This window comes from Drosophila subpulchrella, chromosome 2R (genome assembly GCF_014743375.2).
Source record: "Drosophila subpulchrella strain 33 F10 #4 breed RU33 chromosome 2R, RU_Dsub_v1.1 Primary Assembly, whole genome shotgun sequence".
Lineage (NCBI taxonomy): Eukaryota > Metazoa > Arthropoda > Insecta > Diptera > Drosophilidae > Drosophila > Drosophila subpulchrella.
The window spans coordinates 17,430,835-17,445,013 of NC_050611.1; the positions used below are offsets into that span (position 1 = coordinate 17,430,835).

Consider the following 14,179-nt stretch of genomic DNA (forward strand, 5'->3'; position numbering starts at 1 on the left):
AACACTAGAACATTACTGGTCATTTCTTTTAAAGAGAAAATAAAAATGTGTGGTATATCAATGAAATTTTTATAAATTTCATCCATCACTAGTAAGAAAATAGTTTTTTTGTTAAATTAAATAAAAATGAAAACCCAAACATTTCTCCCCGTGCAGTCACCCAATGAATTTCCGTCTCATTGGGGCCCGAGTACAACTCTCTGTTTGCCAATTACGCAATGAGTGCGTGAAGAGCCATCTATATACATGCGCATACTATATACAAAACTGGAGCTAATGAATGCATCTGGCGAATTAGGCAAAGATCCCTTTGAGAGCTGTGCAATTAAAGGGCCGGCTGCCCCGGGCCAAGTGCAATGAGAGGGCCAAGACACGATGATAATATTTTGCTGTCTCCAAAGAGGCTGTGCAACACAATTTCCATAATACAAATTGCCGACTTATTAGGCCGAGACCCAAAGCCCATTGTGTTGGCCATATAAGTCGGGTTGGGGGCGGGGCAACGCCCACTTGAGCACGCAGCCGTGCAAAGTGCCAACTGGCTAACACACTCATAGACTCACAGAAGGCCGACGAGGACTTAAGTGCTTATTAACTTCCGCACACTTGAAGGCACAATTATGAAATCGTCAATTTAAACCAGACACGCAACAAACACACAGGGGTCATTGGGGATGGGATCCGATGGGATGGGGCCTGGTATTTGGGGATAGCTGGCCTAATCGAGTGTCCGACTCTTCGGGGAGGCGGCATAAACACCTCGGTGTCTTCGGGCTCAAGTTCGGGCAACTACAAACACAAATACAAATACAAACACACGAAACGTGACGCACACCACGGCGTATGAGTAATAACTCTAGACAAACGGAAAATTAATACCACTTGAGGGCATGGCATGTCAATGCCGCCCACCCATTCCACACCCACAGCGAAAGGTGTAATTTGTCTCCCAGTTCCATTCCCTTTCACTTTCTCCTCCCCTTTCTCCTGCTTGTCTGTGTGTTTTCGCCTGCTCAATGACCCACACAGTCATTTTGCTCAGCCAAAATGTCCGAAATCTGTGTGTTTACTACCATATTAGTTGCCTCTGGGCCGAAACGAGGCCCCCAGACTCAAGTGGCCTCGATAAGCAGGGCGACTTAATTAAATTCTGTCTGAGATGGCAGGTGGAAAGGGAAAACAAATAAATATTAACCGGAATTCGGGGTAAATTTGTGATTTCCTCTTTATAATTAAAGGCTAATTAAGAGATTTTCCGTTATGTATTATACCTATGTATCAAACCAATATTGAAAATTGTACATTATTGTCACTTTAACTCAATTTCATATAATGCCCTATATAAGCAGGGTGAGCTTGTTAAATTTTGAATATTTAAAACAAATGCATTAAGTTATCCGGAACTGGAACTAACTGACTATCTCTTGGAAAGCTTATTTTCCTACTTTTGTAAACTTTTAAAATTATACAAAAATAATGTTAGCCCTTTAAGATCATAAAACTTTAAAAAAAAATTATGAAATGGTTATTCAAAACGAATTAAAGAGAATATAAACCTATTTGCTAATTTAACATTTTCTTAAAATTTCCTTAAATTTTTTTTTATTCCGTACCTAAAAAAAACTAAAAATAATTCAACAGGTTATAATTTATTATTTAAAAAAGTATTTCACAGGCAACATGAAGTTATTACTTTAACTGGTTTTGAGTAACATTCTTTACACAGCCACCTGAAAAACCTCATTAAACTGAAGCCCAAATAAATCAAAATAATCCATGGTAAAGACCTCAGTTCTTGATCGATCTGGATATCATTAATAAACATTCAATGCGCCTTTCCATTTAAATAAGGAGAAAGCCAGGCTCTTTGACAAAAGAAACGGGGACAAAAGTCATCATCATCGCCGGGGAGTCAAACAAGGCAACATTGATGGATTAACTTTTGATAAAATATTGAAACAATACGGATATGGGGCGTACTCACCACCCCCTCGCCGATGTGGTGGACCGTGCAGGGTACATGGGCGGTGGCCCCGATCTGGGTGGTCACCACAGTGGAGTTCTCTGTGCCAAAGTACATGGGCGTGCCGAAGAGGTGGTTCTCCAGGCCGCCCTCGATGCCGTTGGTGGCCTCCAGATGGTTCTCCACGGGCTCCGGCCGATGGATGGGTATGGGATAGGGTCCGGCCGTATCTTTGGCCTGGATACGGGAGTGGGAGTGCGTCTGGAGCACTGGTTCCAGCAGATGTGTCGGCGTGGGCTGGCTGGGGCCTGGTTTTTGGCTCTGGCCATCGATCACGTTGGTGGAGTCGAAGCTGCTGATGCTGCTGCCCCCGGATGCGGCACTTTGGGCGTAGGGCTGTGGCACGGGCACAGGTTCAACCGACTCCTCCTCCTTCGCCTGTGACATAATTAAATTTTGATTTATACCCGGCGTCGTCATGGTGGAGGCTTCTGTTTTTCCTCCTACTCCTCCATCGGATGAGGATGGCGATGCCGCTGCTGTGTGGTCTGTGAAGGGAAAGACAGAGCAGGCCAAGTGACATTTTAAAATGTGTTAATATATGCGCTGTCCGACGGCGCCGCAACAGTTTGTCGGATAAACAATAACAGCGTGAAGTCAATTAATTTGAATGAGCACCAAGCGCGTGCGTATACGTAATATTTTACAACGGATTTTCATTAGCCCGGGCCCAAGCGAATCTGCATAAAGTGACGGGGCTAATTAAGCCGCCGACTTTGTCAGGCTTTTGTGGAGTTTGCTAACTTGCGCAAAAGCAATTTAAGTAAACACATATTCATAAATCTTTTTTCATGGAAAGCATTTCAATCATTTTTAAATACCCACCGTTATATGGCATGTAATATGAGTAATATAAAGATGGATTTCAGAGAGTAATTTTGAAAACCACACGTATTTCTTTGAATATTTATGTTACAAATGATCATTTTAGGTAAGTTTTCTTTCAATTATTTATTTATTTATTTATTGTACTCTGTTGCCAAAAGTTTAAAACTTAAGGTACAGGGAGGAATCGGCCATAGTTGCTAAGACTTTCGGCCGGACTAAATTGTATTTACAGGTTTACTTAATAACTAGAATTTACATATGGGTGGGAAGAGAAGGAGATTAACAATTTAAATGAGTTGAAGTAGGTTAGCTGATTTGAGAAAGTTAAGAATTTGCTGGATATTTTCATATGAAGGGTTAATTAAGAGATCAGATAGTTTTATATTTGAGTAACTAGGTCTATGTGTTTGAAATGCGGTGCAGTCGTTGAGGATATGTGAGGATATCTTTCAATTATTATTTTTAAAGTTTCAAACAGATTTTAGCATTTTTAGATTTCTAAAAGACAAGTTAAATTCAATTAAATATTAATACTTTTGTATCATTTAGACCATTACAATCCCTGGAAATCGTTTCTGCCATGAAACAAAATTTTACTTAGAAACTAAATGATATATTAAATTATTATAAAGTCAAGCTATTTTTAAGTACATCAGAGCATTATAAAAATATAGGTGCCCCTAAATTAAGATTCAACTTTTAAAATGAGGTACTTAGTAATGTTTTCCACTTTGTAAAAATCTAAAAGCCTTGTATTCCCTAGACTACAATTGGGAAATCTTTTATGTAGTCATTGTTCCGTGCCCATAGACACAGATACAGATACAGATACAGAAAGAGGCGCATCTGAAACAGTCAGAAGTTCACCCGCAAAACACGGACCACATTACATATTACCCATTTCGGGTTTCGGTTTTATTTGCGCTGCGTAATTTGTGTAAAATTCGCTGGGGCAACAAAATAATATTTCACAATTAAAGATAATTGCTTTTGGCAAACATGCTTGGGTCTTGTTTAGCAGCGGCAATTAGGTTGAATTTGCCAGGCTGTAAATTCAATTATGACAATGCATTTGGGCTCGTTTTTGATTTTGAATTTGATTTCTTGGCCACAAATTCTGGTGAAAACAGTGATGTTTGGCTTTCATTTGGCCAGGACCATGCCCGTGGAGACCTGGTTGTCATTGTCCAGGATGCATACCATAAATATTCAACGCCAATCATTGGAAATTTATTATGTTTGGCCTGACGATGATTAAATTTGCAGACCAACCACTGGCCAAGGCGCCTGCATTGAGTGCGCTGAATAATGTAAAATTAATTAGTTATGGAATTCGCCTGAGGCCCCGTTTTGCACCTGAGTTGGCCCTTAATTAGCACGTTGCTAAGACGCCAGATATGTTATTAATCGCAATGGCGAAAGGTATTTCAATGAAATCTCTCTCGCCCACCGGACCCGAAAGGAATGTTCCCTGCCACTGCTGCTTGAAAATCAATTTACCCAGCTGTGACACATGCGAACAATCGAGTCAATCAATGCAGCTTCTTCTGATTGACACCTTAGAAATCGCCCGATTGCTCCTCCAATTGACATGTGAGAGTGTGTTGCCACAGCAATTTGCAATTGCAGCCGCACAACAGAAGGATTCCTGATCCTGGAGGTCAGCCAGCTTTCGCCAGCTTTCGCAGCTCGCATTTTGCACTTTGCGGTTTTGGTATGGCATTGTTGTGCTGTGGTTCTATGGCCTTATGAATACGAAGATGCCCTCCAGGGCCTGTCACACTCAGGACAATGTTCTATACTTCGCCTTTTGGACTAAATTGCCCTTCAGGGTGTGAAAGAACTTTTAGTCTTTTGAGAAGAATAAAGCTCGGTATTTATGTTCATAAAAACTGCGTTATTAACTTTATTCCTTTAAAAATAATTATATAAGGGGTTTTAACATTTTTTTCTTTTTAGATATAAATAGGGAAACGTTTTCATCTCTTGAAACAAAAGATTAAGCATTGGTAGCTATTTTAAAAATAAAGGTTTAGTTTCTGAACATGGCTGGGTATCCATGTTATAAAAATCACTGTTTACCTACTCGTTTTAAAGATGTTGTCGTAGAAGATTTTATTATATTTCTGCATATAAATAGGGGAATGCGATTTAATTATGAATTTTTAATTACCACTAAAAACTAAACCACCATTAAAAATGACTATAGCTTTAAAGTATTAACAACCCTAGCAAGGACTATAACTTGTTGAGAATTATAGAATCACGAGAAGGGAAAACTTCGAAAATCTGATGAAGCCCTTAGTATGTTGTTTGAAGTTATTTAAAAATATTAATTTATCATAGAAAATGTTTTTATTTAATAACCAATTATGTTTTTTTTAAGAAGATAATTTTTATGGTTGCTACAATTTTTCCAAGTGTAGTTACTGTCAAGGGTTTTCGTCCTGCACGCACAAAACAAACAAATAACCAGCTCGGGACAATGCGATTGCTATTGCTGCTGCGACTGTTGCTGCTGCTGTTGTGTTGCTGCTGTTGCTGTTGCTGCTGTTTCTAGTGTTGCTGCTGCTCTTACGGCTTCTGTTGCCGCTGCTCATTGGCACGCAGAAGTTGGCCAAAACTGAATCGTGGCATTTTCGTCACGTTCGCACGTGACTGACTGCTTGCGACATGCAGCTTTTCCTCCCGGTTTCCACAGCTTTCCCAGCTTTCCTTCACTACGTATGTAAACGTAATCGTAATGGTCGCTGGCGGACCGCAAAACAGCTTCTGAACTAGTTGCAAGTTGTTGCTGCCGCTGCGGTGTTTGACTGCCAGCCCTTGCCCCACTTTCTGCCGTGTAAATTTGCATTCTTTCGATGGTTTCTGCGACTTTGTAATTGAATTTTTCACGGCTAGTGGTTGGGCTGCATCCGTTGGTGGCCCGTTTCGTATTTTTTTTTTTTCTTGTTTCCGGCGGTCGGGCATTGGATTTACAATTGCTCCGCATTGTGCAACCGCTGCTAGCTGCGCATTGTCAACAGCAAAAAGAGATTCGCTGGCCCAAAATGCAGACTCAAACGCAAATCGCAAAACTCAAAGCCTCAAACCCAAGCCCAAAAACTGCAACCACAAACATGTTGCACCATCGCCAAGGCAGATAGAACAACATTTTTGGCGGGGATTTGCCAACTTTTCGTTTGGCGAAACATTCGCAATTTGTGTGCGTTCGCTAAAGTTTCATTCGCCGCCCTTCCCCGCCACTTGCCCTCCGTTTTTGCTACGACATTTTAATCAAAAGTTCGCTGCAAGCTGCGTAATTCCCGATCCCCGCCCCCCCCCCCCCCCCCCTTTGGAATCTTTGGGATCCTTTTGGTCCTGCCCGCAGCCCCGCTGCTCGACTAATATCAATGATTTCTCATGTGCTCGTGTCGACGCCCCACTGTGGCAGTGGTGGAATATTTATGCTCCCTGTGACATCATGGTTCCACATTAATTAAGTTTGGTCGCGCACACACGGCGTATGCGTGATGCCAAATGAACCAGCTCCGAATCACGCTTTTCACAAGCGCATTTCGAAAGGCGATGGATGTGGATAGCGGACACAAAGGATAAAATCTGATTAAATTGATCGACCTTTTTAAAGACATTTTTAAACCATTACCTACATTGATAAAATATGGGATAGGGATAGTACAATTAAATATCTTCTATTGAATTTCAAAGTTTGTATTCAATATTTTATTTAAATATAAAAGAAATAGTATTCAACGTAAGACATATTAACTTAAAAAAACATTCAGGTCAAAATAGTAAATATTAAGTACTATGTAAGTCTGGTTTACTACAATTAAGTTTTAATTTACTGATAAATACTTTGATATATATAAATCAATCTTTAAAATAATAAGAAAATTACTTTAATATATAAAAATCAATCTTAAAAATTCTTTAATTTACTGCTTATAAGTCTAAAATTTAATATTTTATATTTATTGACTATAAACTTCGTGGATCTTCTACGTTTTTTTATCAGTGTACCTATAAAAGCAATACAAAGATTCAATGGTTTTCAATGTTGTTAACATTCTTTAATACCCACAATTTCATTAAACATTTGTTATTGTTATTTTCCAGGTTGTAATCATTCCTTTAAAGCACTCAAGCATTTCTAAAAAAAAGTACACAACCTGAGTTTCTAATTAAAATATAAATGGCACCCCGAAATAGAATTTCCTAACATGCTGCTTGTGATTTGCCATTTGTTAATTTAATTGTTTCAATGTCTCTGCGATGTCATCAATTAAGTGAAAGGCTGCAAAAAACATTTGCCAATATCATTATGATAATTGTGCGGGCCAGCGACATCCTGTGCTGGACTCATTAATTTCATTTGATTTCATATTTAATGTAACTGCGAACATTGTGTGCATAAATTTCTCTAATTAAAACACAAATAAATGGCGAATACATTTCCGATTGTCCTGCCTTGCGGCATAATTTATTCCGTTTGGATCTAACTGAATTTGCGGTGGCAGTTATTTACAACAATTGACACAAATGCGGGCCAACTTTTTATGGCCATCGAGGGCACGGGGACAATTGACCATAAAACACATCGAAGCCTCTAGCTTCCAGCGAATGGAAAAGTTTTAATTAAATATATGGCCGACTGTGTGAAATTTAACAATTAGAAGCTTGCTCCCAAGGCCGGCTTCAAACATTTCTGTGGCAAATTTTAAAGTAAACTTTAACTTTATGAGGGGGCAAGGATGTTGAGAAGTTGAGAACAGCCCCTCGCTTCATTACGAAACTTTTGCGTTTCTGTTTTTATGGCAAATATTGTTTGTTGCTACACTCGGAATGTTTGCATTTGACACTTGGCGGTAATTTGTGTGTAAATGCGTCAACTGGCCCCCGACCTCAAGGCTCGAGGCTGTGGAAAGATTTCCCGGGATTTCCCGGAACCATCCTATAGGATCCAAGCGAAACTTTTCCACACTAGCGCGCTGCCATTTAATTGAAATTCTGGAAAATGGCCCACGCATGCCTGCTTTGTAACTTTCGCAACTTCTGGCCAAAGTTGATCGTTTTGGCCAAACGATTCACTTTGCGACTGTCATAATTTTGATGGTCGTGGCAAGTGTAAAATCAGATAAGTGCGCCACACTCGTGCCGCCGACCATTCGCCCATTTATTTTCCAATAAAGCCCTCGACGGGGGCGTGGCCATCATTAATGTCGCGGATTCAGAATCCAGGGATCCTGGCATCCAAGGACCCACTAACATAGAGCGCGATACTCTCGTAAAAGGGCATTAAGAGCAAAAGTAAAGTGCCTATTTAAGTTGAGTCATAAAATTGGCTTTCTATCTGGCCGAAAAGCGAAAAGGGAATGGCAGATGCCAAGGAAAATGGGGGGAACGAAGCAGCTATTTTCGAGGGAGACTCCCCCGCCATCTAGTCCCGGGAATTCTAATTTTATTTATTTTATTTCAATTCGTGTCTAAGTGCTCGACTTGGGGCTTTCTCTGTGGGGCAATATGCTCGGGGTTACCCCATAAACAGCCAAGTTTTAAATAGTTGGTAGAGGATGTTGAAGCCCTGGCTAATTGCAGAGTTGTGTGAGGTGAAGTTCTGGTTGTCGGGCACCGATGGAATCCCTCAAAGTATCTATTTATGGAACCCCAACTCAAAAACATCCGCTCTAGCTATATATACACACACGCACAGCGAATTCATAAATTATGACAGCTCGGCAAAAAAAAATAAGGTACAAATTCGCCTCGACGCTTTTCTGAGTATGAGTATCTGCGAAATCCTTGATCCAAAGCCGAAGTGAAATCAAATGGAAAGGCGGCAAACGGGAAAGAATCCATATAAAAGAGCATAAGTTAAGTGCGGCGGAGTGGGCGAAGGATGTTTTTATGCATAATGAAGATTTATATATTGAAGAGCCACCGACATTAGGGGGATTTGCCAAATTGCAAGCACGTGCGAATTAGAATGGCAATGCGGTCGGGAATCCCTGGAATCCACGGCTGGCTGGGCACTTTGAATAGTCGAACCTTTTGGCCCCTCCAGTAAATGTTTAGTGTCTTTGGCAGCGCAGGGAATGTGGCCTAGTGAGTACATAAAATTAAATTGTCAACTTCCGCAATGTGCGGGGGCATAAACACAAAAACCAGTCGCCTTCGAGGCGTTGGCTGAGGCTGACCGTAGTGGCATCAAAGTGAAAATATTATTAAACGGAAAGTAAAGCCGGCCAGGACCAGAGGGGACCCAAAGCAGCCGGAGATGAAGCAGATGAGGGCAACTTTTTTGGCAGTCCACTTATTTCGGGCGACCAGACACACTTGACAGTTGCCACAAAGCGGACGACGGCGCCCCGAAACCCGGAGTAGGAATATGGACTGCTGCCTGCGCCGGATGTGGCAAATTTGGTGGCACTACAAGGGACACAAAATAACAGAACCGAGCGTAATCAAAATCGGAATTGAGCTTAGCCACCCTGTAGTCTCAAAAACTGCCGGGGGATGTTCTTTGCACCAGAGGTTAATGGAGTTTTAGCAGGAAAAAAGGTTCAGAAAGTAAAGAAAAAAATAAATTAGGACTAATTTTGTTGGTAGTTCTGGGAGTTTTTGTGAAAAAATTGGTTATAATACAAAGAGTTTAAGGAAAAGGAAGTGTTTGCAGTTAAGAAATATGTCCTTATGTCCAATAGAGTCCTTTTCGAAGGAGGTTTTTAGGTATTTCAGTAAGTATCTCAGAAAAAAAAGTCTTAATAACTAAGTTTGTTAGTTTATGGAGATTTTCTAATAAAATAATGTACTCATAGAACAGATTATATATAAAGATACTGCAATTTTCCCTAATATAAATTCGTAACCAATAGGGTACTTTTCAGAGCCTAAAAACATTAATTAAAAAAAATAATAAGGAAAGTTGATAAACATGATTTACCTTACATATATAGCTTATCTTTAATAACTTTATAATAAATAAAAGTTAATATATTTTGTATTTTGAGGATTTTTTAATTAAAAGGAAACCTTTGATTTGTTAAGATATCGAATCTTGCAAATTCCTTCCACAACATTTAAGGAGTTTTAGTAAGTTTTTCTGAAAACAAAAGTCTGGATAATCAAATTTGTTAGTTTACGGAGATTTTCTAAAAAAAATAGTATACTCATAGAACAGATTGCGGTTTGACAGCGCTATAAATATATATAAAGATACTGCAATTTTCCCCAATATAAATTCGTAACCAACAGGGTACTATTAGGCGCCTGAATAATTATTAAAAAAAAATTTTATGGAAGCTTATAAACATGATTTACCTTATATATGACTTATGTTTAATAACTTTGTCATAAATAAAAGTTAATATATTTTATATTTTAAAGATTTTTAAAGTAAAAGGCAACCTTTGATTTGTTAAAATATCGAAACTTGCAAATTCCTTTCACTACATTCCAAGTATCCCATTTCATTGTGCATCAGGACACTTTTCAGTGCCACTGCTATCCTGTAAACCGCTTTCCCGTCCAGATCCTGCCACCTTCGGCACTTAACTTGACAGCGACGTCACATTTAATGCCCTTGACGGCGTCTATTTAAGTTCAATTTATTTGCGCCCAGGCGGCTAAGCGAATGCCATTGATCGATTCCCGGGAAAGTCCGCTGCCCGTAAAGTGTGGCCAGGACTGAGGGTCCCTTCTGGCTGCCCCGCATCACCCATCCGCCGCGTTGACACTGCCGTTGACTGTGCCGAGATTGGGCAAATCTGGTCAGGGGATGTGGCCTTTTATGCGGCACCTCTACATTTTTCGCCACCCAATTCGACTGTTTTCCTGTGAGCTGTCACATTTGTCCCTTATCCATTTTATGCCGCTGACATTTCTCACTAAGCCCAAATAGAAAACGAGCTTACGACCCTGGAAGGACGTCCGTCCGCCCGCCAAAGGAGACATAAAGAATATATCGAATTTAAAATATTTGCTTGTGGCCATAATGCCATCAGGTGAGCCGTGATTTTTGGGACTGCAGAGCGCACTCTGTGGCAATTAAACATGCTTTTAGCCACAAATTGAATCCTGCGGTTCGATTGCAATCGTTTGAAGTGTCGAGTCCCCAACGATGGATTTCCCTTGATTCCCATGGACCAAAAGTGTTGGGGCATATTTTACCGGAGAGAAACCAATGTTTCCATTCTGAAACTCACTTCCGCCCTCAACATTTCAAGTGCACTCAATGGAAAACTACGTGTTTCGTACGTTTGCCTATTGCATAATACACGCTCGATTAAATTGTTACTGCTAATGGAAATCTAATCTGTTCCGAGAACATGCAAATCCACAGGGATGCAGAATTCGCAAATAATTCACTGATACATCTGGTTAGCAGACAGACACACACATAAAGCATCTTTTGGCAACTTGTAACCTGCCAGTTGTTGCGTGTGTGCATTTGAATTACTCGAATAACAGCTGCAGTGGCCGAAAAGTTTACCGCACTGACACACACTGCGTATACGTAATGCGAGTTTGCCAAGCTCAAGCTGAAAGTTTCGACTTCTGCAGGTTGCTGTTGTTGCCGCCGTATTTATGTGTACTTTTCGGCTATTATTTAAACAAATTGACTTTAATTCAGCAGCAGGCGACTGGCACTTTGCACGATTTCCGACCATTAAAACCTGTCGACTGTCGACTGGCAACCGACTGACAGGTGCCCTAGGATTGAGACTTACAGTTGAAATTCAGCCAGCTCGTGCCACATAAACTAATTGCAGTTGAGTGCGGAAGTTGCTGCTGCAATCATTTCAGCTTGAGACGAAACTTTCAGTGGTTGCGCACATGAAATGTTGATGGAAATGCCCGTGTTAAGGTTGCATTGGGAAAATGTGCAGTGGGAAAAATGGGTGTGGGTTATGAAATACCTAAGAGATCAGTAAAATGGGTAATATCTTAAAAAAATAATGTTTTTACTTGAGTTATAGAGCATACACAATTTATTTAAGCATACAAGACTTTTCCCTTGGGATTGTTCAGGTCCTTAAGACACCTACTTGATTTTCCATTATTTTAAAAAAGTCATAGCAAATAAATAAAGGTAAAGGGGTCTTAAAAATATTTAATGTAGTTTAAACAATTCTAATTAAATAGTCACAAGAGCAAGTGTCATATGGTATAACAATCTTTTATTTTTTAATATTAAATGAAAAATATCTGGCTACGAATTTTCGAAGTACACTCCTTTATTATTATTATTGAAGTCTATCTGTCATATTTATTTCCCCATCTTTAATAAGCCCTGTACATATAAATAATGTACACAACATTTTCGATGAAAGTTTTCCCTCCGTGCGGTCCTCGGTGAGTTGCAATCTATTGGCAATTGTTCAGCATGCCACAACAACACAATCGCATGAGGAAAACATTTCATTTTGCGAGGGGAAAGTTTCTCGACCAGCGGCCATTGTTGGCTGCCTTTGCCAACTCGGTGGCGACTTATTTAATTTGTTCTGCTGCCACATGCTGCCACATGATGGTTGCACCTTTGTTGGCTCCTCACGATTGCGGGCACTCCTGATTGAATGCACTTCTGACGGCTTAATTAACAAATCAATATCACTGGATTGCGGTATGGAATTTATGGGCCTTTCACTTTATCATGTCATAAATCTTATGCTTGCATAACGACTTGTAATTTATAATGGATGCACATTTATTATTCTGCAGCCTCGCATTAATAATAAATACGAAGCGGCTAATCAATCAATCGATTTGGGCTAATTTTTACCAACCAGGGGGAGGGGGCAACTATCTAACTATCTGCGGCAAATGTCTGGCTGTTTGTGTAGGCCAAGGACAACAGCTGCAAATCGCCGAGGGTCTTAACCCACTTGGGCCACAAACTTTTCCACTTTCCTGTTTACAACCACGCCCCCCAAGGGGCGGCTATGCAAATATCCGCACTCCGGCGAAGCTGCAGCTTGGAAAATTGAGAAAATTAATTTCATTTCAAGATTTACTTCTTTGAAATTCTATTTGCTTGGCAGCCCCATCCTCAACCCCTTTCTGCACCTCCATCCGCCGCCCATGTACGACAACATCTCAACAAGAGAAAACATTTTTTGTTGCCTGGTCGCGTGGCATAAATTTATGAGAGGCAAAACATTTCCACATGCTGCTTTTGCTGCTTCTGATTCTGATTCAGAATCTGCCTCTTGGCATGCCAGCAAATCTGCGGCAGCAGCAGGAAATATTCAATCTATGCGGCATGTAGGACCAACAATCCAGAATCCGACTCCTAGCTCATTGTTAAAGCAAAGTCAACTGAATAAATGCAAAGCAGGGCAAATGAGCGAGCTTGCTCCTTGGCTTTCTAATGCCCTCGCAAGGGGAGTTCTGATTTTTGAAATGAGTCCGCTTTGTGATTTAATGGTCTTAAATTGGAATTAGTATGAAGTACTTGGTGGCAGATATTTTTAGATAAAATATGTAAACACATTTTAGTAGCTCTTTAGGTATTTAAATTTAGCTACATTTATTTTTAAACATTTTCAAGGATAATTTTGACCCTCTTCTTAGGGAAAATATAAATGCGAATAAATTTTATATATGCAAGTTTCATTTTGAAAGGAGCATGTTTTCTTTTAATGAAACCCAAATACATATTTTTTATCATAGAAAAAAATTGATTGGAGCTTTCCTTGTGATTTTAAAGGCTTAATACAAAATAAAGCTACTTGAAAAACTTATTTACAGATCAAATGATTTAAAAAATTTAAAAGGTTTTATAGTTATCTAGATTATACTATATTTAATTTCTGAAAATATATTTTTTCCTTCTTTTTTGGAATATATGAAAAAACAAAACTTTATATTAAATGGGGACTTATTTCGGTCTAAGTATTAATCCTCTTAGTGACCAAAAAATATTATCAAATAATTGGAACCTGTGCTATGAATATTTTATGCATGTTTTATATATTTTTCCACCATGTTAGCCACATCACGCAGCTTTCAGGGGAACCAATGGATTGGAAGGGGATTCCCAGCTACGGTCTGGGCCAACTAGCCTTTCTCTTTTATTTCGGGGTGTTGTTAGTATCTCGGCGGCTGCTTTGATACTCGGTTACACAGTATCTAATGACAGAATTTGTTGTCCCAGTCGCAGTCTTGCTGTCATCATCATACTTGCCCTGCTCCTTGTTCATGTCCTGATTTCCCACCCCCCTCTCTTGTACTTTTTGGGGATGTTTTTGGGGGGGGCAGAAACTCCGAAACACGCCCCCCCTTGACAGTATCATTAGGCAGTCGCTGGCGGCTCTGTGTTAAGCGTTA

General features: G+C 39.9%; 1 protein-coding gene across 1 annotated transcript in view; it reads right to left on the reverse strand.

Moving 5' to 3' along the window:
• Positions 1-14,179, reverse strand: part of LOC119551736 — a 41,121-nt gene that overhangs the window by 15,726 nt on the left and 11,216 nt on the right. Inside the window, exon 2 of the mRNA XM_037861237.1 lies at positions 1,985-2,511. Within this exon, the coding sequence (XP_037717165.1) occupies positions 1,985-2,511 (527 nt within the window). The remainder of the gene's footprint in view (positions 1-1,984; positions 2,512-14,179) is intronic.